The 24445-nt window shown below is 39.7% G+C and overlaps 1 protein-coding gene and 1 long non-coding RNA gene across 2 annotated transcripts in view; one reads left to right on the forward strand and one right to left on the reverse strand.

Annotated features, from left to right (window-relative positions):
• GNA13 (G protein subunit alpha 13) overlaps positions 1-19065 on the reverse strand; it is a 32370-nt gene extending 13305 nt beyond the window's left edge. Inside the window, exons 1-2 of the mRNA XM_080679037.1 lie at positions 18548-19065; positions 15950-16176 (exon numbers count right to left, since the gene is read on the reverse strand). Of these exons, the coding sequence (XP_080535163.1) occupies positions 15950-16176; positions 18548-18830 (510 nt within the window). The 5' untranslated portion in view covers positions 18831-19065. The remainder of the gene's footprint in view (positions 1-15949; positions 16177-18547) is intronic.
• A 183-nt stretch (positions 19066-19248) lies between these two features.
• Positions 19249-24186, forward strand: LOC308253480. The gene is made up of 3 exons (XR_013961141.1): positions 19249-19550; positions 20433-20669; positions 23302-24186. It is a non-coding gene; the product is annotated as an uncharacterized lncRNA (long non-coding RNA).
• Positions 24187-24445: the final 259 nt, after the last annotated feature.

Here is a 24445-nt window from a genome sequence, read left to right on the forward strand (position 1 = left end):
TAGCTACTGGTATTTATTTGCCACATTAGAAAGTAAAACCAAGAGATGAACAAATATTTTACTTAATAATTCATTTTAATATGTCAATAGTAAACCCATTGCCTGTTCATCTATTGTAACATATCTTAATAAAAGACAGTGAGACACTCATCTGCTTCTGAATTTGAACTGCTACTTTAGGTTGGTTGAAGCATATGATGAAAATCTAACCTTACACAAAAATGTAGTCGGAAAAGAGAGAAGTGTTTTAATAATTTAATAAGAAAACACTTCCTGAAGTACTAGTAAACTGATAGATGTTTGTGCTCTAAAATCGCAAAGTCCAATGGTTTAAAGTGGTTTACATCCGTTCCATGCATAGTAAGTCCTTCTATTTGCAAGTCTGAAATATTTTAAAGAGAAAAAAATCAAGAGATAAGAGAGAAAACTACAAATCTGTTTACTCCTTAAATTAATTACAACTGTGACTTATGTTGCCATATTATATTGCATCTATTGCCATAATAAGGTATAATATGCCTTTAATTTTCATTAGTTTTATAATCCCCAAACGAAGCCAGGTCAAAATGTTTCTGAATATTCATTAAGCAGGCTTCATTAAGCATATGTTTAGAGAAATCTATTCAATAGGAAATTTATTAACCTGCCTTTAAAAGTGACCTATAGGTGTTTTTTAAAAAATCAATAATTCACATTTACATAGAGTAGTAATTGAAGCCCTGCAAATATCTTTGTGAAGCCACATCTAAATAAGGATCCTTTTGGACGATATTCTGTGCACAGACTATGTGTAATATAAACGTTCCATCTACATTTACTTACATAAGGTTTATAGCAAGAACCAAATGCCAAATAGAAGGTACAAAATGAAAAAAGGGTGGGGTTAAAAGTTGGTTAATGAACCAAGATTTTTCATTCAGTCTAAGGAAGTGGCTAGTAACAAAGATAATTAAAGGCTCAATTTCCCATATGACTTGTCCTTTCTCTATTGTTTCTTCACATATCCACATGAAAAGATGAAATATAACATGATATTGCTCTGCCCACACTATTTGAAATCTAAGACTAGAACATTATACTTAATTCCTTAAAGACAATAAACATAAAACCAGGCCTGATTATATTTGAGTTTGTTCATAGCTTTGAAAATGACTCTAAAATTAAAAGATATTGAAAGCATCCTATTTCAAACATTTGAAATATACCACCTCTATAATGAGTGCCATGTCTTTTTCTCCCCCCTTAATTTTAACTTCAAAATAAACCATAATAAAGAGGCTAGGCTCTGCACACAGGGCAGGCATCAAGCTCTCTGGTCCTGAGCCCGTCATGGGCAGTTTCACTTCTCCTTTCATTTATTGCCCTCCCGATGTTCTCATTTTGCCTGGTCTTCACAAAGGACCTATTTTATGTTCCTTATCTTTGAGATGGCCTACTTTTTGTTTAATGACATTCTCTATTCATTTTTATTTGGAAAAAGCATTGTAAAGTATTGATGTGACGCACAGTACATGTTTTTAATAAGGGTGATATTGTCATCTTTATCATTAAAGCATACTTAAAGTACTACTCATGTCTTTTGTTTGGTTCACACAGAGTGAGAGGATTTACTTATAGTCAAAGGAATATAAGCTATTGCCCTTCGCTTTGTAGATAGGTCAAAATTATGTAGACTCCAACTAAATGCAGAATTTCAAATTTCTTGCTAGCATTTTCTATGTGCATCACTTAAAACTTCCAAAAGGGCCAAAATTAGTTAGGTACAACATAAACCACCCCCATGTTTGAAAATACTTTTCGTCAAATTAAATACCTATCCAGATTAATCTAAGATAATTTACAATAGCCTAAATCAAATGTCCAAAAGAATACCTAATTTAGACAATTAATTTTAATTCTTTCTTGCATATAAGCTATAAAAATAAACTAGTGCACACAATTAGAAATGAGATTTTTGGAAAGAACTAAATTATCACTTTATTTTATAAAATGCCCTTTCTTTGCCATTGCTCACAAATGAATAAATTCCTTTTTATATCCAATTTTCCAATTAGACTTACCAACCAAATAATTTAAAGCTAGAATTTAGTTTTTAAGAGTATTCCTGTAGTCCTACCAAATTCCAATTTATACATAACACAAAATGTACAATGCAGTTTAGTAATTCTCTTACTTTATTAAAATGCTTCATCCTTAGAGATATGAGAAAAAAACTTAGCCATATGTCTAATGCATTTTTAGATACATGGATATCTTATATTTACGCACGTGTACCTAATACTTACACGCTATTCAATTTTGTTATCTTAAAAAAAAATATCAAGTAAAAATGAAATGCAGGCCCTGGCAAAGTAGCTTGGTTGGTTAGAGTGACATCCCGACATGGCAAGGTTTTAGGTTTGATGTCTGATCAGGGCATATACAAAAGAAGCAATGAATGAATGAATGCATCATTAAGTGAAACAAATCAATGCTTCTCTCTCTCTCTCTCTCTCTCTCTCTCTCTCTCTCTCTCTCTTTACCTTTAAAAATCAACAAAAAAAGAAATACAAATTTTAAAAGAAAGAAGTTTAATATTACAGATAGGGGCTAGCTTTAACATGATATATAACACTGCTTAATTAGGCAACAACATGGTAATTTACTCCATATTTATTCTATGTTACCATTTAGTATGACCAGTTTCTGTTCCTTACATATGTATGTGTATCTGTGTATACACACACACACACACACACACACGAGAGAGAGAGAATTTTCCATGTAAACAACAAAAAAATCACATACATTTTCTAAGAATGCCTTGCCAGTTCTGAGAAAATCAGTGCCTGCAGGAAATACTAATGTTGCACTACTAAGTGAACAGGATATAAAACTGTACAGAAAGTCCTGAAAAGTTTATCTCAAAAGTTAACCAAGGTTGTACTGAAATACCAGAAGGAAATACACCAAGTATCAACAAAGATGTCTTGGGGTGGTGTATAAGTGGCTGACTGGATGCTTTTCTACAATGGACATACAAGTTTTAAATTTTAAATTAAAAAAAAAAAAGCTAATTTGGATTCTGGAGCAGGTAATTCCCTCAAAAAATAAAACAAAACAATTTTCCTACTTTTCAGTTTTCACATAACAATAAAAAGCTTAGAGTTCTGAGAATTCCTCAAAACTAAAATACTTTTTTGGAAAGGGTCAATCTTATACAATCCGAACAAAGAAATATTTAGCTGTGCCAGAACTAGAACCTTTCAGTAGTAAATTTTTTTTTTTTTCAAAAAAGAAACGACCTCAATTGTTAAAAAGAAACAAAAAATACAATTTTCCAACACAGGTCATACTTCCCAAATATAGTTTCAATTCCCCTGATAACCAATAGAGGGCCTATAAGAGCAATTCACAATACCCAGAAGTCCTTATGAATGCACACTGGATGGAAAGTTCTGCTCTATGATGTGCTACGACAAATCTTGAAATCCCCACAACTCAAAATTACACAATAATCAACATTAAGTAACATTAAGAATAAACATCAATTAATAAATTCTATGCCTTTATTACACAGCAGATGAGAGGAAAACCCAGATCACTTTATTCCCAGTTAGGTGTTGAACCAATTATCCCAACTCTGGCCAGTATTAATCACCTTCCCTACCCCGTCTGCCCAGCAATCATGTCAGACAGAAAAGCAATGCAACCTATGAATGTTTCTAAATACTGATGAAAGTGGGAAATAGCTCAAAATTTATATTGGTAATCAGTTCCTTTTCCAAATGACTATTTGGTAATTGTGCTATGAAGGGACACAGGAAAGCATGGTTGGTTGTGAACATAAGACATGGGCTACGGAGTCCTACAGCCCAGAGTTTGAATCATGGCTCTATCACCAAAACTGCCGGTGGCCTTAACCTCTATGGACCCATGTTTTATGTATAAAATGAACAGGACTATATGCTCTCTTAGGTCTTTTCTAGGTTAGTAAACACATAGTGATTCTGCATACTCTTGGCAGAAAAGCAACAAATACTATAGCATTTATCATTCTCATTTACAAACACTGTTGGTTGACTTTTTCTATCTGCTCCCCACTAGACTGAGAGCCTCTTGTAAGACAGCCAGACAGGCAGTTCTTCAGTCCCCAGGGCCTGCCCATTCAGCCCAGAACATACTATGGGAATGTATTCAATACATGTTTGCTGAAACAGTAAAGAAATAAATGAGTGCGTTGTGTATAACTGATCAAATTATTGCCCCACTATATAAAAATGGTCATAAAACAATTAAGTACAAAAGGAAAAGGTCTTGTACTTGCCTAACCTAACAGATTAATTATTACCAACTGATATTAACTCTTCTTAGAGTGAGATTCAAAGAAACTGGTTAAAATAAACACAATGTCCTCCTGAATTTTAAAAAGGCTTGAAAAAACCCAACCTACTAAGCCAGGTGGTTGAAAGTACTGCAAAGAGAAATGAGAACAGTCATTTCAAGTGATCTTCTCTACTTCCTCACCTCTCTTCCCTCTTCAGGCCCTTCTGGCCTGACTTCATCCTTATCAAGTCTGTCACTTGCCACAGTCAGCAAAACCTCTCCATTGCCAAAATCAATGGACATGCCAGTCTTTACCTTACAAGACCTCTCAGTGGCATGTGGCACCAATGACCATGTTTTTCTTCACTGAAACACTTTCCTGGCCTCCATGGCATTACATGTTCCTGGATTTCTCCTATATTTCTGGCCATTTCTGCTAGCATCTCCTCTTATGAACATTCTCAAAAGGTTGAAGGTTCCTCAAGACTCTATCTCAAGCCCTAATTTCTTTTTATACCCTTTCCCTGAATAACTGTGTGAATCCAAAAGATTTTAAATATCACCCAACAACAACTCCCACATTTCCATCTTTTAACCCAAAGCTCTATTCTGGATTTCAGATTCATGTGGCAAACTGTCTACTTGATTCCACCTGCATGTCTCACAGATCTCAACCTGATATGTCCAAATTATTAAAGTCTTAATCTTCCCTCTCAAATTCTTTTCTTACAGTCTTTTCATTTCAGCAAAAAGCACCATCCACCTGGTTGTGAAAACCAGAAACCACAGTCACTCTTTTTAAAAAATATGTATTTTTATTGATTCCAGAGAGGAAAGAAGAGGGAGAGGGAGAGATAGAAACATCAATGATGAGAGAGAATCATTGATTGGCTGCCTTCTGCATGCCCCCTACTGGGGACCGAGCCCACAACCCAGGCATGTGCCCTTGACGGGAATCGAACCTGTAACCCTTCAGTCCACAGGCCAACGCTCTATCCACTGAGCCAAACTGGCGAGGGCCAGAGTCACTCTTGACATATGCCTCTCTCCCTCACTTCATATCCATGATTTTGTTTTACCTTGAATCTACTGTCGTCCCTCCATCTCAATGGCTACCACCTAGCTCTGGAACTGCTCAGCATCCAGAACAGTAGAAAGGTTTTTGGTAAGTGTTTACTGACTGACTGCTCTCCTCACTTCCCTCCAATCTCCACACTCCAGGCAAGCTTTCCTCACCTTAGGTCCTGCACACATGGTACTCTTTCTGCCCGTCAAACTCTCCCCTCTCCTCGCCTGGCTGACCCTTTCTCACCCCACCCAGGGGCTCTTAACTGAAAAGTCCATCTCTTCAAACCATCCTCTTGTTTTGTCACAGGTTCCTTTTCTTTTCCTTCAGAGCACTTACCACATGGGGGATTGTTTGTAATGTAAGTTCCTCCAACTAACACTAAAATGAATGAGATCAGAGATTATTTTCATTTGGTTCACTAGCAAATACCCAGCCTAAAACAAATGCCTGCTCAGTATTAGGTGTTCAAGGACATGCTACTAAAAGGCTGCTGAAAGCTGCCAGTTGACAAGTTGATTTATCAGATTTGTTAAACAAATAACTGAACCCTTGAAATTTGCTCCCCAAGGCCTTCTTACTCTCATTAACTTTTACATTTGCTCTTCAATTTTCACATGAAAAGAATTCAAATGATCATAATGAAAATACATACTCAATATCATGCTCTAAACCTTAATACTTGAATATAGTATAAAATATAAATAAGTAGGAAATCATCAGATGGACATAAATATTCTATCAAATAATGCATTTCTACAGAATGAAAGTTTTTCTTTTAATAAAGAGCCTTTTTTTTTTTTTTTTTTTACAAACGAAAGATATCTTACATTAAGGCCAAATGTGCAAATCCTATACAACAGGTGAAAACCTAATTGGTTGCAACATTTGATCATAACATAACTTAAAAGGTCAAGGAAAAAATAAAGCAAATATAATTCTCTCTGCCCTAGTCCAGAATTAAAATGTATATCATCTATATGGTAACAATTTTAAGTCCCTATCAATTTTGAAACTGTTGCTAATAAAGACAGTTTTACTGCAAATATGGCAAAGTAAGTTAAAAATAGCAAATCATTTGCATTGCAATATTTTAACTCAATAAACTAAATCATATTATTCTTTTTAATGATTTCAACTAAAATGAAAAGTATGTGCAGCATATAGCATTCAATTATTCATTAGGTTTTTTTAAAAAAATCAATAAAAATGAGTTTAAAGACCATCTTACATTTGAATAGCAACTTGTCTAAAGAATAATCATGTCTATCTTCTTATTTATTAGGCCTTGTGTAGCACACAGTTGGCCAGGCAATAATAACTTGTGGGTGAATCTCTAGCAAAAACCTAGTACCACTGTTAGTATCTTTCATGAGTTTTTCTTTTACTTAATATCAATAAATGGATACAACCTCTTTACATCATGAAGCCTAAATGAAAACCACCTAATAGTTTAAGATGACAAATTATACAACTTCTACTGAGGCAGTCCATCCTGTTTAACAGAAAAATGATTTTAAAAAACATTACCCAGGGAATAGGAAAACAGTACCAGGTTACTGAAAAGGAAAGTGAAAGTCTCTCGCCCCAATTATTCATTATTCCAGCTCTTTTTCTTTAACCTTTCTACAAGGGTTAAAAGAGAAATGTCCTATTAACAGGATACATGAAGCTGCTCCAGCTCAAAAAACCCAAAGACACTGTTAAAACTATTTGGGGCGGGGGGTGTAAAAAAGTTTTGCTCATTGGCTAACATCATTTTTAAATGCCAAAGTCAATAAATTTTTTTTTCTTTAGGGCAACAAATTTGTTTATTTTGCTCCATGAGAAAAAGTAGGAATTCTCTATTAGACTGTTTTAGTTGGTTTTTATATAAAATGGTCAGAAGTCCTAAAATCTCAAAAAAGTACATGAAATCTTAAAAAGAAAATAATTTCGTATTTTATAAATATGTGGGTGGGTTTTTGTTTTTTTTCCCTTGGAAAAAGAAACCCAAATGCCCTCTGTACCGGAGGAGTACTCACAAAGCCGCTGCCCACCACAGGCACAGGAAATGGCAGAACGGGAAGGAGCACAGTGGGTGAGGGTGTAGGATCACCAGAGACAAAGGAGGGAGAGGGAAGGAGACAGCAGAGCACCTGCACCTATGCCAAAGGTATCTCACACACTAAGGGGCAGGGAGCTAAGGATTTGGCTAAATCGACTACACATTAGATTGAAAATCAAGCAAAGTGACATGAGAAGGCAGCAAGAACCAATGTAGCAATGAAAACCTCAAATCTCTCTTGGAAGTACTGCCTTTATTAGACAACATATGGTCTAATGAGAATGTAAGCCATATTCTGCATTATTTAGAATTCAGAATTTTTTATATTGGTAAGCAAGTTCAAAGAATGAATCAAATAAAAGCTTACAGTGCTTTATTTTTTAAAAAGACACATATGGTTTATGTGCATATGGCTAATATTAATAATATGGTTAATATGTGTCAGGCATTGCACTACAGTCCTTTACATGGATTATCTCATGTAATCCCTATAACAATTAATAACGGTAGGTCCTTGGATAGTCCCCAATTGTCAGTTGCAGAAATTCAGAGATGCTGAGGGACTTGCTCAAGCTCACACAGTGAGTGGCACAGCCAGGACATGATTTCTAGCTGGCCATTTAGTTCCACTTTATCTCACGGCATTGTAGAAAACCATATCAAATCTTAAGGATATCACATTAAAATCACTTCTAAATGTTTTACAATATGCAAAATAAATCAATACATTTGAACATGGTTATTTTCTAATTTGTTTCGAAGATACAAAGTAAAGTTTCATGTAGCAAAACCAAGTACATATGTCTTATGATTGAAACCAAAACCAAAATAAATCAAGGAAGAGTAATTCTACTCAAGTATTCTGAATCTGTTGTAGAGAAATTGGGGATGAAAAAGTACACTAAAGTGATTTAAATTTTAAAATTCGTTTTGCCCAAAGAAGAGAGATTAAATTTGAAAGATTAAGATAAACAACTACTATCAGTGCAGAAGATGGCAACTTTAGTCCAGTCTCAAAACAAAACCATTTCCTTGATCTGTATCAACCCATTCTAATAATGCTCTGCTAATGTGGATGGAACAAATTCTCTCGAAAAAAAGGCATCTTGCAACATATATATATTTACCATATAGACAAAAGTGAATTGTATCATGTAGTTAGAAAAAAATGAAGTTCTTTCAAGCAAGGAAATAAAAATCACTTAATTTTCAGAAATATGCACATAAAATATAGCTTCTAACTAAAATAAAAATTTGCAACAAAATGCAATCTGGAATGCTCAATAGTATGAGAACTGTGACAATTACCTGAGTAACACTGAAAAGGAGCTCATAAAAATAATAAGTGTTCTGATATCCCCTTCTCCAAACCAAGAGCACTATATACTGGATATGTGCTAATGTCCAAATGACACTTTCCTAGAAAAATATATGGCTGCCTTTCAGATAACTGGTTGCCATTAAACTTTTCTTTTTCAGGATAAATTAAAAACCATGTTCATTGTCCTGGCCAGATAGCTCAATTGGTTAGAGCAGTGGTCGGCAAACCTCGGCTCGCGAGCCACATGCGGCTCTTTGGCCCCTTGAGTGTAGCTCTTCCACACGCTACCACGTGTGGGTGCGCACGTACAGTGCGACTGAAACTTCATGGCCCATGCGCAGAAGTCAGTTTTCGGCTCTCAAAAGAAATTTCAATTGTTGTACTGTTGATACTTGGCTCTGTTGACTAATGAGTTTGCCGACCACTGCGTTAGAGCGTCTTCCCAATATACCAAGGTTGTGGGTTTGATCTCTGGTCAGGGCACATATAAGAAGCAATTAATCAATGCATAAATAAGTGGAACAACAAAATCAATGTTTCTTTCTCTCCCTTCCTCTCTCTCTGAAAAATCAAAAGTTAAAAAGAAAAACATGTTCACAAAAAATAAAATAAATAAAAACCATGCTCACTAATGGAACATCAGTTGAGGATGACTCGTAGTACATTTAGTTTTCAAGGAGGTGAGGATTCAAACGGCCTTTCCCATGATGAATAGTGAGTGGTTAGAAGAACTGTACCAATCTTAAGTTAATAAATTTACTATTAAATGTCATTTAAGTTTATTTATATCTTAAGTATAACCTAAGTTAATACAATAAAAAAGGAATGGCACAAGAGTATTATGAAAGTTCAGAATATAAAAACTGGGTGAATATCAGTGCAATGCTATGCATTCTTAAGAAAACCTTATATATATTTAATAATGTGCAAGAACTTATGAGAGGAGTGGTAATATTTGAGCGTATGGGTGTTGGTCAGAGAGTCTGAGAATAAAAGAAGAGAATGTTCCATGAATATAACATTGGAGTGTGTGCAAAACAAGTTGCAGCTAGTGCTGTGGGCCAGGAGTCAGTCTGGGTTCCAGTGTCCACTCTATTATTTACTGGTTCTGTGATTAAGGAACCTCTCTCTGCATCTGAATTTTTTCATCTGTGAAGTGGGAACAATAACACATCTTCTATTTCTGTGTTTTGTTTTTAAGGATTGCATGATAATGTATGTGACAGAACTCTGAAAAGTACAAAGGCATTCTGATAAAACATGAAGTATTAAAATGTGATATAATTATCAGCACTTAAATTCATTTTCTGGAGAAAGAAATTAGCACCTCTTTTGGGCTAATATGGCTAGATACCTCAATTTGTTTGGGCTGCTGCCTATTTGAGGAAGGTCAACAGGGAATATTCAAGCCAGGGAGTCCTTCCGTCATCATGCTATGCTTTCCTTAAAAGTGAGCTCACAAAGCTTTCTCCTGGGCTAGGTCCACACTCTAGTAAAGAATTCTGAAACTAACATCTAGTTTACCTAACAAAATGATTTCCTTGCTTCATCCCTTAGTTGTTTGATAAACATTTTCAGAGCAGCATAAATTATTGTTATCACTAGCTTTGTTTAGCAATAAAAGTGTAATACAGAAACCAGCAAAGTATTTTACAATCCCCCTTTCAGCACCGGAGCCCACATATCTCACAGCTAGTCAAGTTTCTACTCCCCCACCCCAAAATATAAGATATAAACATAAACATGTCAATATAACAAAACACATCAAGACATATACTTATGTATGCATACATACATGTTCACACACAATCTCAGAAAGTTGTTTTGTATAAGTACATGCTAAAAACATTTTTGTTTTTTAATGTAAACAGTACTATAGCTCTGGGCTTCCAAGGTTTGGGAAAAATGTAACCACTCTGACATTTGATCAAATTCACCAACAGGAAATCCTACCCATAGAGACCTGAATTTTAAAGTCTCTACAACCTCTGTTATATGTAATCCTTATCTTACATTTAGCTCTAACCCTAGAATCAGGAGACAATAAGTATCTAGCAACTTGAAGTCAAAGTCCTGTTTTGCTTTTATTCATAAAGAAAATGAACCAAATCCTTCTCCAACAGAAACACAGTCATACTTTACAACTGAAAGCAGAAATTGATTCATTTTCTAAAGCAAATCCAAATTAGTGTCAAAGAATAAACCAATGCCTCTAACTCTATAGTATTTCAAATCCATGCTACAGTGAAAATAAATATTTCACTCCAGCCTGAAGTTCTTACTTAGCACTCAGCTCTTTCCAGCAGCTAATACATGAGATTAAATAGCTACTTTGCTACACAGAATAAACTAACCCCATCAGCTTGGAGAAGTGTAACTATGTCAAGCACAAACTGCACTACTTGAGTAAGAAAAATTACGTCTAACTGAAGGTACCATGATAACAAAGAAAACAGTTTGGTTTTAAGGATTGCAAAAAAAGACTGGTTGCCCTAGCTCTCTCAGTGGCTAGAGCGTCAGCCTACGGACGGAAGGGTAGTGGGTTCGATTCCAGTCAAGGGCACATGCCCGGGTTGCGGGCTTGATCCCCAGCAGGGGGAAATCAGGAGGCAGCTGATCAATGATTCTGTTGCATCATTGATGTTTCTATCTATTTCTCTCCCTTCCTCTCTGAAATCAATAAAAAAATATTTTTAAAAGAATAAAGACTGGTTATTATAGGAAGTTGTATTAATGCTGACAAGTTAAATTGTATATAGAAATTAGGAAGCTCTAGAATATTCCAGTGTCACACACTTTTCTGTTCATATACCCAAGTCTACAAAGTTTGCTTCTATTTCTGAATAAGCAACTATATATTTCTGAATAAGCAACTATATATTAAAAGTTTAATATAAAATTATATTAAAAGTATAATTACTTCAAGTCAATTATAATTGGCAGTAATCCCTAGTTATTTTCTTAGTTTTACTACATACCTCCAGTTGTTTCATTTCCTAGCCAACTCTGGACTCCCATCTCTTTAGTCATCTAACTTAGCAAATTCCCTAACTATTGTCACATAAGAGAGGGTGTCTCCTTAGTGCCATGGAGGCTGCAGTGAACGCATAGCCAAAACTGAGCATTACAAACATTTAACGCAGTACCAACAGAGACCACTTCTTAGGATATATGTATTATCCTCAGTGTGCTAGTGTATAAGAACTAGAACGGTCCTTTAAGCTATAACAACAGATTAAATTCTTTTTCCACAGTAAGCTATTTAGGTTACCCATAATGAAACTAACCAGAAAAGGAAATGTTTGCCTCTGAGAACTTGGGGGGAAAAAATCATTCATGTTTGCACCCAAAGTTATTACTAACAAACGACTGGACTGCTGAAAACCTAAGCTGTGATATCACTATCCTATCCCTTGTCCCAAAAACTAGTAACAGGGCAGTCATTCATCTGAAGCAAAGAAGCCACAGAGAGGCTTAACAAACCGACACGTTTTCTTTTCCTTTCAATTTACATTAATACGTTTAATAATCAATTGTTAGTTAAAACTAAAATAGCCAATTTTACCTCTCATTTCCCCTGTTTACTCTTTCTATCCAAGATTCAAGAATATACATTGAACATTGCAAAAAAGAAAAATTATTCTGTAACACAAGGACTTCCCATCTCCTGGAAAAGTAACAAATTAGCATACAAAAATAATTCATATTTCCTGGAAGGAACTTAATGTGAAATGTTTCTTTTCTTTTTTTTAAATAACCTTATTAATTCAGTATGTCTAAAAAACGAGGAAATAAAATAAATGTCAGGTCTTATGCTAGTGAGAGAGAAAAAGACAAACAAGTCATACCAAAGGAGCTTCTACTTCAGTGGGAGAGCCAAACAAGAATGCAAATAACTCGAACACATGTGAGTGTTAGAACACAAGCATACCAGAGAGAGCGAGGGCAGGGGCATTCCAGCCAGGACCAGGGGAAAGCTTTGATCCTAAGCACTGTTCTTCAGTGTGGCCAAGGAATCAATTTATCCAAATTGCCAATGGCTCTCTGCTAAAAATACAGATCTCTGGGTCCCCTCCCAGATTCCTGAATCAGATCCCCTTGTGATGATGTCTCGGAATCTGTTTAGCTTTGTATTATGCAAGCATTTCAGTGAATCTGATTTAAGGGGTCCATGGAGTGCATTTAGTCACATTAAAATTTGATTACCACTGTTCTAAGTGAAGGGTAGGACCTAATGAACAGACACAGTAGTTAGAAACCCTGACAGAGGGACTTTGTGAAGAGAGCCGTGGAAGCAGATGATCAGGGGATGTGGGAATTGAGGGGTTATAAGACATGTGCAGTGGCCAAATAAGCTATATTGAATATATTGTTGGAATCATAGGTAAGCTAGCTAGTTTTGATGCAAATAAAGAGGCTGAACTCTGTTCTTTAGGCAATAGAGAATGAGCAAAACTTTCTGAGCAAACCCATGCTATATATGACCAAGATTACCTGGGAGTCCAAGCAAGAGGTACTAGGACAATAATGTAAAGGAGGAAAGGAGGGAATGGATGCAAGAGATGTTGCAGGGGTAGAAAAGACAGTACTTGGGGATTGGCTGTATGTAGATAAGAGGAGGAACCAAATATGACTTTGGAGGAAAATTTTTAATGAGCCAAGTGCCTTCCCAGTGCCTGACACTATGCCAAGCACCACAGAGCATCCAAAAAGTATGAGAATCATTAATAGTTGAGCACCAGATGCCAGATACCATTAACAATGCCAAGAATATATTATAGGGAGGGGGGTGGGGATGGAAGTCCATGTGCTCCAGGAGTTTAAAATTATATCTTTGCCCTGTCCCTCTTTTCTTGTGTGCCTACTTTTTATCAGGAAAGTTGGATTTCTAGAACTTGTCTCTCCTACCCAATGTCTTCTTTGCTCCTGAAGCATCAGCTGGCTCAAGTCAAGAACATACAGATCCTCATCCCAAGTGGTTTTAGCTATTTGTTCTTAATGGCAAATACTTAGGAATGCTTTCTCAACAATGATGACAAGACAGTCTTGATATGAGACAGTAAGAGGTGAATGTCCAAATTCAAGAAGTGCCAGTGAAGCCCATCTTCAATTAAATGGACTTATGGAACTTTCCCACAGAGAACTTTAGAGTACAGTCTTTTATTCATTCAGTCAATATGAACTGCATGCTGTTACAGATGGCGTTTCTTCCCTGACCTGGAAAGATGAATAACATCCTGAAAAAACTTAGGAGTGGAAAGTGTGGTTTGTTGGGAAAATGAATTCAGAAGAAAGGAGAATAAGCAGCACTTAAAAACAGGAGAGAGGGTGAAGGGAGATGAGAAGGGGTTGTGGGGAGGAACTTATGCAAGACTACCAAAACTCATATAACAAACTAGAGGCCTGGTGCACGAAATTTGTGCATGGGTAGGGTCCCTAGGCCTGGCCGGGGATGGGGGCCTTCCTTCCCCAGCTGCCGGCCGGGGCCTTACTTCGTTCCGCACCACCCCCTGGTGGTCAGCACACATCATAGTGAGCGATAGAACCCCCGGTTGAACTCCAGTGGGGACACTTTGCATATTAACCTTTTATATATATATATAGATTATATATATAGATACTGACCAAAGGACAAAAGTTAACCACAAGTCTGAGAACTGGATGGAGGTCACTTGTTAAGTTAAATTAATAATTTCCAACATATAATGCTGCCAGCTACTCAATTTTTACAATATTGTGAGATAATCTCTGCCTTTCATTAATGGACAAATTACTTGACAAGACACACACACCAAAGGAGAGAACTATACAAGATAGCACATAGCCAAGTGCTAGACTGTATGACACACATGAGAGCCATAATTCAGAGACAGATCTAAGTATCAGTGTTATACAAAGTTATCATAAACACTTTTTTAGAACTTCTAAGAGCTAAGACTGCTTCTGAGTACAAACTGTAATGGCAAAGACTGCTGGCTGTACACCATTTTGTAGCCACACCCATAAATATTGATAGCTTTAATGCTAGTGACACCACCAAACAACATTCTAAGCAGTTTTACTTGTAATGGTCCCTTTATTTTGATCATAGTACAATAACACTTCAGATCTTAGTTCCAAATTGTATACAGTCTAGATTGCTATCATTCCTGGGATTTTTCCAGTCTTTGGCAAATAAAACCCAGAATACAATCAAAGCATTCACAATTAATTTACAAAACACTTGATTTAAACAAAAAATCTTAGTTATTACTTTTGTATCTTTAACCTAGATCAGATCCTTTCTCTTCCACCCTCTATAACAGCTACAAAGTTTTATGGTCTTGTTTAAGACAAAGTAGAAAAAATAAATATAAAATCAAATCTAGGTGCTTCCATGTAAAACAGATACCTAATAACTTAGATGAAATAATGAAGATTTGTTTGTTTGTTAAAAAGATACATTTTAGCCAAGTGAGGACATAGCAGGAAGGTGGCCATTTATGAAACAGGAAGTGGGCCCTCACTAGACACTGAATCTGCCAGCACCTTGATCATGACCTTCTCAACCTCTAATGTGAGAAATGCATTTCTGTTGTTTTTAAGTCTATCATAGTTTGTTATTACAGCCCAAATGGAATAGGACACCCACTTAGTGGGTCCAGAAAATTTCCTTTGAAAAAATAAAAAACTCATTTTGTAAAATGTGCTTAGAAGCTTTAAAAAAAACATACATGCAAAAACAGAATGCAAATATATGAAAAGCACAATGACAGTTAAATATTATTAAGGGCTTTAATCTCTCACTATATTAATCTGTATCATAAAAAATGAGTACTTCTAAAGACCAAATAGCACAGTTGAACCTAGTTCAGTTATTGAACTCTTAGTCCAAGAGTAAAAGGTTGATTTTTTTAAAAGGGTGAATATTATTGCTATAATTGAGAGGTAATTATTTTCAAAAGCTGAACAAATGTAGCAGTGCTTATGAAAATCGTTACCTTACTTTCAAAAAGAAAAAATGATCAATTAACTATCACAGCTTCACTAAATCTATGGGGTTTGCCTTATTTTTACCTTGCTAGTAAACAGCTCATCTATATAGCAACCCCAATTTCTAAGGCTAAAATTCTGCACAGATATATTACATTGTGGAAGTCAGTGAAAAGGGTAACTCTCAGATAATAAATGTCATTCAAATAAAACCACAGCATTTTAACAAATCTCTTACCAGTTGAAATTCTCGACGTCGGTCATAGGCATTCTGTATGCCGCTGTCTGCCCATAATGCTCTTATAGCAGGAAGATATTGTAAAAAAACTCGAGTTTCCACCAGTCCCTGGGCCACCAACGGTGAACGGGTGTCAAATGACATCATCTTGTCTCCATTGAGTTGGTTTGAGTTATCTCCCCAAGGAATATGAAGCTTCTCTCGAGCATCTACCAGCACCCTCATACCTTTGTTAAAAAAAAAAGAAGTGTGATAGGAATCATTAGATTCTCAAAGATTCTATTCCAGTATTATTTTCTTAAACTTCTTTACTACTCCAGACCTACCTCCACCAAAGATGGAGACCAATATCAAAACAGACATCTGTAACTTCTCAGAGTTTAAAAAAACTAAGTTATTTACAGTCATAAAATTAGAGCATTGAAAAGCATGTAGTATGAAACAATTGCTTTTTCTGAAGGATTTTAGCATGTTCTCATTTATAAAATAACTTCTGAGGTAGAAGGTAGTCAGTCACAAGAGAAAAAATAAAAAGCTGCACAGACTGATGTCCAGGCTCTGAAGAAAACAGCTGCAAAGTTTCCTGAGCCCCTCAAAAAGACACTCATTTACGAAATGCCAAGTTGTTTGGTCCCTGAGCATCCTGCTTAACCCAACACTGAGTCTTTTAGGAACACATTCGAAACTCAAAAAAGTCCCATGTCAAGCAAGCTTCACATCAGTATAAGTCACAGGATGGCATTAGCGTTCCCTAAAAGAAAGACCAAATGCAAAAAAAAAAAAGGGATAAAAACAGAGATTTCAACTCACAGAGATTAATTCAGGCCCAGTAACTCTATCACTACACTGTTATCTTTGGTCCATCAAACAGTCACCTAACTATCAAGAACTCATTTGTTTGGATAACTGAAAAAGTGCTGTGCTGTCAATTTTCGGATCATGCCAATTCAAAAAAAGTAGATGTCTAGCATCTCATACTCAATGCTCAAAATAGGCACAGTTAAGAACCAGGTATTTACCTGGCTCGTAATCAGTTAACATGTCGACTCTATTCATTGACATAATTCCTGAATTCAGCTACATCAGGATACAAAGGTACCTTGAATTAAGAATTGGCAAGGTGGAGTCTGCGGCCTTGAAAAAGACCTTAATTACTTTTGTGCTAAACATTAAGATGGGATAAATACCGCTGTTTTGTACAGCTTAACTGCAGTGGTGCTAGGACTGGGAGCTCACTGTGGTCTGGGAGCTCCCCGCCTAGTGCTCTTCTCAGTCATTAACCTTCCGTCCCGTCCCCCCCCCCCCCACACACCGCCCCATACACACACACCCAGACAGTCTTCCTCTACTCAGTCCTGGGAGAAAAAAAGTGACCCAAAGGAGCTGCTTAAGTACTTCCCCAACAAAAAAACCTCCATTTAAAAAATACTGAAAAGACCTGAAATCTGTTGCAAACTCCTACCCAGATGAAATAAAGAGAATCTGGATGCACCTGAAGGACCAGACTCTGTATCTCAAGTTTGCCAAAATGTCTTTTATAAAATAGAAAATATCTGGTGGTAAGAAAAATACGTGCTACCTATCGCTCAAATGGCAAAATGAAAACCATCTTCTCTAATTCTTTGAAATCCCAGAAATAAAATTCTAGTGTATTTTTCACTTAAGAACAAAGTATAACTTTAATTTTTAAAATAATGTCAAATAGCAGAGCCTACGATCCAAGCTGACACTGATTCATGGACTACCTGTACAGGCTCCACATCATTTTTAGGTCAAAGGTTCTTTATATCAATGCACAATTTCATTTAAATAACTGAAGCAAGTTGTGGTGCGTCCCCCCTCAAATTATTGAGAGAGAGAGAGAGAGAGAGAGAGAGAGAGAGAGAGAGAGAGGGAGAGAGAGAGAGAAACGTGTTCATAGGATTACAGGCAAACATCCTGCCCAGCCCTGACACTGGGCCGAAAAACCACTGATGCTAATTTTTTAAAACTAACTATAACGGGTCTACTCTCCCCTGGTACCTGCACAGCAAACATGACACCCTCAAGTTTCATATCCTTGTCCAAGAGGACCCAGAGACTGTCACCCTTTGCCCTTGACAAGTCTCGGCAAAAAAGTTTCCAGATCGCGACGGTTCCAGAACTCCCTTTCTCACTCAGGAGGCGCCCAAGGAAGCAGGGAGTCGGGAGCAGACCGACCCCATGTGACTCGGGTCACCCACCAGGGGCGGGGAGGCTGGGCAGACAGCGTCCGGGCCCGGGGTGGGGGTGGAGGGTCTGGGGTTGGCTTTCAGGTCTTCCTGCCTCATCTGGGCACCCGGCTCTCTTCACTTCCCTGTCGGAGGGCGGGGTGGGAGACCAGCCGTGCCCCCCAACCCGGGCAACAAGAAGGAAAGCGGGGAGCCCTAGGGCATTCCCTCTCCATGGAGAACGGGGCACCCCGTGCAGCAGGAGCTGTGCCCCGGGCGCGCCCCCTTCCCGCCCGCCCGCTGGGCCCGGTCCTCCGCCGGGGACTGAGCCCGAGAACGAGGGCGGTGCCCGCCCTGCGTTTCCCCGGGGCCCGGCCCCCGGCCCCCCGCGCCGACCCCCGCCCCGCACCTTTGATCACGTTGCTGTAGATGGTGGGGCGGAACTCCTCGCGCGCGCGCTGGTCGAAGTCCTGCCCGTGGATGATCCGCATCTGCTTCAGGAAGGTGGACTTGCCGCTCTCGCCCGCGCCCAGCAGCAGGATCTTCACCAGCCGCTTCACATAGGTCTTCTCCCGGGACAGGCATTTGTCGATCTCCTTGGACTTGCGCTGCTGCTCGGCCTCGCCGCTCGTCAGCACGCAGCCGGGGAAGCACACGGACAGCACGGACCGCGACGGCAGGAAGTCCGCCATCTTGCCGCCGCCGCCGCCGCCTCGGCGGGCCTCTCCGGCTCCCTCCACCTCTTCTTCGGGCGCCGGGCGACTCCGGCACCGCGGCTCGAGGGCGGGGAGCGCTGCGGCGGCCGGAGCGCGCCGGGGGAGGGAGGGAAGGAGCGAACTGACTAGCAGGGCGGGCCGGGCAGGGCGGGCCGGGCGAGCTGGGGAGGGAGGGAAGAAGGGCGGGCCCGGGAGGGGCGGTGGCCCCGCGGCGCGCACGCGCACGCTGTCTCCCGGGGACGCGCACGCACGCAGCGCCTCCCTCTAGCCTCCCGCCCCGGGCCAGCCAGTCACGCTCTGGCTCGCGTGCGCGCCCCGCTGTGGTCAGGTGATCTCCGAGGGCGCCGGGGGCGCGCCTTATTTCGAAGCCATTGGCTTCATTCAAACAGCGGGCGCGAGCCTAAAAGGTTTTTGGTGCACTTTCTTACGGTGGCTCCTTGACATCCTGCTCTCCCAAGCCCTGAACTTTAACCAAACCTCGTCAATCCGCCCACCCTGCTCTTTTTGGCATTCTCAGACCCCTGAAAGACCCTCCCTCCCACGCTTCCCCGATTGAGAAAGAACTGGAGCTGGAGTTAATCTGAGATGTGCTAGGAGGCCTTGGTTAATGTCTCATGAATGTGGATTCCCTCCCGAGCTGCGAGCTGCGAGCTGCGAGCTGCGGTGCGGAGATCAGTGGATGTTAGCTGCAGCAGGGTGAGGTCATAGTGAAAATCCCCCTAAACCGGACACTGTGATGCAGGCTCTTCCCTACAAGGAAGCAGATAAGCAAACAGACCCGGGACGGCAGCCGGCAAACTTTAGGTTTCCTGCCAGATTACAGAGGATATGATCAGCCAAGGGACTTTTTTTTCTGTCCTAACAGTAGATTCAGGCCAGGACACCTGAAGGGGCTGCCAGGAGACCAGAAGCAAGTGACAGCTGGGCTGGCAGACTGCTAGCAAGGAACCCAGATACTAACTTCTTCATTCTCAGTGTTTACTTTCAAGTGGAAAAAGCCGTTTTGGTCTGTCTCTGTTTTGGGCAGTGCTACCATAATGCTCCTTGATTCAGCCTCCTGTAGCTCAGAAACCACCTATGTGTTAGGCTCTTGAGGTTAGAGGTCAACAATCTGAGAAGCTCATGAAACAGGTTTAAGTTAAAAAAATAAATAAATCACTGCTAATCAGTTACTGTCAGGGTTGGTTTAATGGCAACGGACCTCATGACTCAGTGCATTGGCTGCAGTAAACAATGCCTGTAGTAGAACTATCTCCCATTGTCCTGGTCAGCCCCATAGGATAGACATCTACAATATACCCAGTGGGGTAGGTTCAGCACGGTGTCTATGGGTTGACAGGGTCAGAATCTCTGGGCTGTGGTAAAAGTCTTCCCTTCTATTGTCTCACTGGTATTTGGGAGGCTCTGTCCTCCAACCATGGAAAGACTAACGCTGCCCAGGACAGGGGCCTATCATTGGCTGCCAAGCAGCATGTCTACGTGCACTCCAGATTCTCATCTGAATTCTACAAAAATGGGAGGAGGAAAGCCTGGGAGTTAGGTAGTTACCTATTTTATTTTATTTTTCTTTTCCAAAAGCGTGCGCAACATAATGGAGGAAGCAAGGATGCCTCGGAGGCAGGAAGGTATTCCTGCCCAGCCAGTTCGTGCTGTGACTTGCAGAGCAGCAGAGAAAGCTGTTCAAAGCCCTGCCTGGAACCTGTGCTGGAACAAGCTTGGCTCAGTGTTTCTGACAGAGAGCCCTCTTGGAGCCCAGCCTGGGTTTGGCTGCAGGAGTCCGACTGCCTCTGTCTGGTAATTAGCCACCTTGCGATGGTAAGTGTAAAAATGAGTTAGAGGTTTGGTGCTTTCTCAGAAAATTAAACATAGTACTGCCATAAGACCCAGCAATTCCACTCCTGGGTAGGTAGCCAGAAGAATGGAAAACAGGCATTCAAAGAAAAAATCGTATACCTATGTTCATGGCAGCATTATTTAGAATAGCCATAAGGTGAGAACAACCCATCTATCCATCAACGGATGAATGGGTAGACACATGTAGTACATCCATGCTGTGGGGTTATTCAGCCATAAAAAGGAATGAAGTACTGACATGCTACAACATGGATGAACCCTGGAAGCATTATGCTATATACAAAGGCCACATATTGAGATGTTCCATTTATATGAAATGGCCAGAATAGGCGAACCCATGGAAACAGCAGATAAGTAGTTGCCTAGGACTAGGAGGAGGAAAGAATGGGGAATGGCTGCTTAATGGGTCCAGGGTTTCCTTTGGGGGTGATGAAAATATTTAGGAACTAGATAGGGGTGCTGGTTGCAGAACACTGTGAATGTACTACATACCACGAACTATTCACTTTAAAATGATCAAATAATGAATTAGATGTGTGAATTTTATCACAATAAAAAAATGAGGTAGGTAAAATAATAATTTCCATGAAAGAAAAGTCATTGGCATCATTTAACACTGAAGTGCCCACAGTGTGCAATATTCATGAGTAAAAGGGTGATTGTGTTTGTTTTAAAATAATAATAGCAATTTAAATTGTTTGCATCAGAAGCAAATCTACTCTAGCAGATTAATATATTAGTGATATTTTAATTTTCAGACAAATTTTTCATAACTGAAAAAAAATCTAAACTTTTTAAGTGAGTAGAGAATCTATTGATTAGAATTGAATCTGCTGGGTGTATATTTCCACTAGCCCCAGATGTTAATTCATTGGAAACATTTGTATTGCTAGGCAATTAATTCAAATGCAAATGAGGGATTCAGAAGCCCAAGAAGCTGGGATATAATGATTGAACAGTTGGTTAGTTGCAATGCCCTTTCTAGGAGCGCAGTCTAATGCAGTTTTGCCAGATGAATAATGAAGGTGTGACTAAAAATGTAGAAATACATCCAAATGGCTTTTCTCCTCTAATGTGATTGCCTTAGGATAGAACAAGCCCTTTGCAACAATTCTGCCCATTCCTGGAATCTATTTGTAACTGCTCTGTGGAACGAAAAGAAAGATAGCCTTCCTATCTTACAGTCACAGACTTTTTTCAGTGTAAATAAAAAATGGCATTACTTAGCTCATTTACCAACATTATGCTTCGTGCTATTTACATACTTATTATTATCCACAAAGGACAAAATCTTTGTCACCCTAAGACATATTCAATAAATGTGCCAGAGGCTCTCGGAAGAATTCCAAAAGAGGAGTTAAATGTTTTTCTGAATGATGGCAAAGATTATTTAAATAAGCGTTCCTCTTGCCAAGGTGACTACTGACTACTCAGAATTGGACCACATCCATTTACATATGTTTATTTAAAAATCAGTGACATTACTTAGTGGTTAAACCTTGTGTTACTCTATAATAGTAAAGGCATAATATGCTAATTAGACCGGACGTCTGTCCTTCCGGATGAAGCCGGGGCTGCAAGGGAAGCCCTGGTCCCAGGTGCCAGAGGGAAGCCAGTGCTGGCAGCCAGGGCAAGGAAGGCCTCCTCTTGCACGAATTCCATGCATCGCGCCTCTAGTTTTCTAGTAAGAATGATGACACATGCAGGTTCTTTGTACACAATTGTGTTCTGTCTCATCATCTATGTAAAATCGGTGGATTCGAATCCTTTCTTGCAGATAAAACAAGCACGGGCTTTTCCCACCTTCAGAAAAGGAAGAGAATTCCCTAGCCCTCCCATAATACAAACCCTTGGCATTTGTGTAATGTCTTAAATGCCCCAAAGCTCTTTGACCTACTTTATCTCATTCTCTGCCCACAATAGCCTGATTAGGAAAACCCAGCGTTAACCTTCCTCCCATCCGCACAGGAGGAGGCTGAGGGGAACAGATGTTTGAGTGACACCCTCAAAGCCTCACTCAGCCTGGCCGGTTGCAGAGCCAGGACTAGAAGCGCCCGCTTTTGACTCTGAATCCAGTGCTCTTTCTGAGATGTCCAAGTTGTCCTAGCGCCCCCAATGCCCAGGGGTATGCAGTTCAAACTAAAGAGACTGGGAGCGACCTGTACTTAACCATGAGGTACCGTAGAGGCCGGTGGTTTGCTTGGTCTGTTTTTCCAGCCCCTTTAGGCGGACTGCCATCTGGACGTTTACCAGCCCTCTCAGGCTGATTCTGGTAAAATGTTCCGTACTTTGAGCTCAGCTTCTGGTCTGTAAAGTGTTCCAGGTGGTTGATGTAGAAATAAGAAAAGAGGTGCCAAGCTCTGGCAATATTTGCATGGTGCATGAGCCCCCGACTTCCCCTTCAGGTGAGCTAGATAAGAAAAGGCCACTTGTTGTTTTTTGTAATGAATACTGATGGTGCCCTTACCAGAATAAGCCTCTCATGTGGAAAGTTTTGCATGAAACTAGACATGTGGAATCGCATTGTTGGTAGGGTTTTTTGTTGTTGTTATTAATGGAAAACATGACTTTAATTACTGGTTATTTTTCTCAGCCTCCGAGAAAGATCCATGAGCTGCTGTTGACCAGCTGTGACCTCACTTGATTAATCCACAGTCAGAAGCCTGTGCTGTCTTAAAGCCACACACCAGCAGGCACGGGAACGCTTGCACCTCGCTTACTGCATCGCCCGCATACAGGCAGTCTATTTATATAACACTGAGTGCAAGGCTTTGCCTGTAAATCTGAGATTCTTTCCGAGAAATTCAAAACATCCTGCTCAGTCCCTCAATTTTATGTTCCCTTACCGCTATTAAAGATGAGGGATACTTTTTATGTTGTACTGCCCATAAACGGGCTGCCTCTTGCCGGAAACAGTAAGAGTTCTTTAACTTAGATTCTGTTTTTCCAGGGAAGTTTAAGTCTGCAGAATCTCAGAAATGTATTCCCGTATCTTAAAATCTTCTGCTTCCAACCCAGTGGCAGGAGTTTTCATTCCCTTGGAACACTGGACTGATTAGCAAGCTTGGACCTGCCGCTTCCAGGAACCGCACTCCTGGCCAGCTAGTCAGGTAGTGTCACGTGTCACAGTGTGTAGACCTAGCCTTTGCCTCAGTCCATGTGCCAGGGTGCGTCAGCTGGTCGAGTTCACCGTTAAGCGGTAAAGGTTTATCGGATGGCACTGGGACATGGTCCATGTAGATTTTGTCAGACTGGCAGGCTGGCTCCTAGGTCGAGTAATGTCACAAACCTATCTGTCTCCAAACTCCCATGTCAGCTCCTGGGTTGCTGAGAAGATCAAGTGTGATAACATGTAAAGTGCCTAGCAAAGTGCCTGGCCCAAAATAGGTGTCAGATAATTATAGCATTTGCTGCTAACCATTGGTGATTAAAAGCAGTTAATGATTTTGTTATATAAAAATAAAGATTAACAAAAGCGAAGTTGCATAATCTGAGTTTTAAATGAACTATACTCATAATTGCTTCAGGAATCTAGAGGCTGGAGCATGGCGGCATGGCTCAGTTGGTTGAGCATCGTTCTCTACACCAAAAGGTCACTGGTTTGATTCCTGGTCAGGGCACATGCCCAGGTTTGCATGCTCAGTCCCCAGTCGGGGCGAGTACGGGAGGCAACCGATAGATGTTCCTTTCTCACATCGATGTTTTTCTCTCTTCCTCTCCCTTCCTCTATCTCTAAA

The sequence above is a fragment of the Plecotus auritus genome, assembly GCF_963455305.1.
Source record: "Plecotus auritus genome assembly, chromosome: 7".
NCBI lineage: Eukaryota > Metazoa > Chordata > Mammalia > Chiroptera > Vespertilionidae > Plecotus > Plecotus auritus.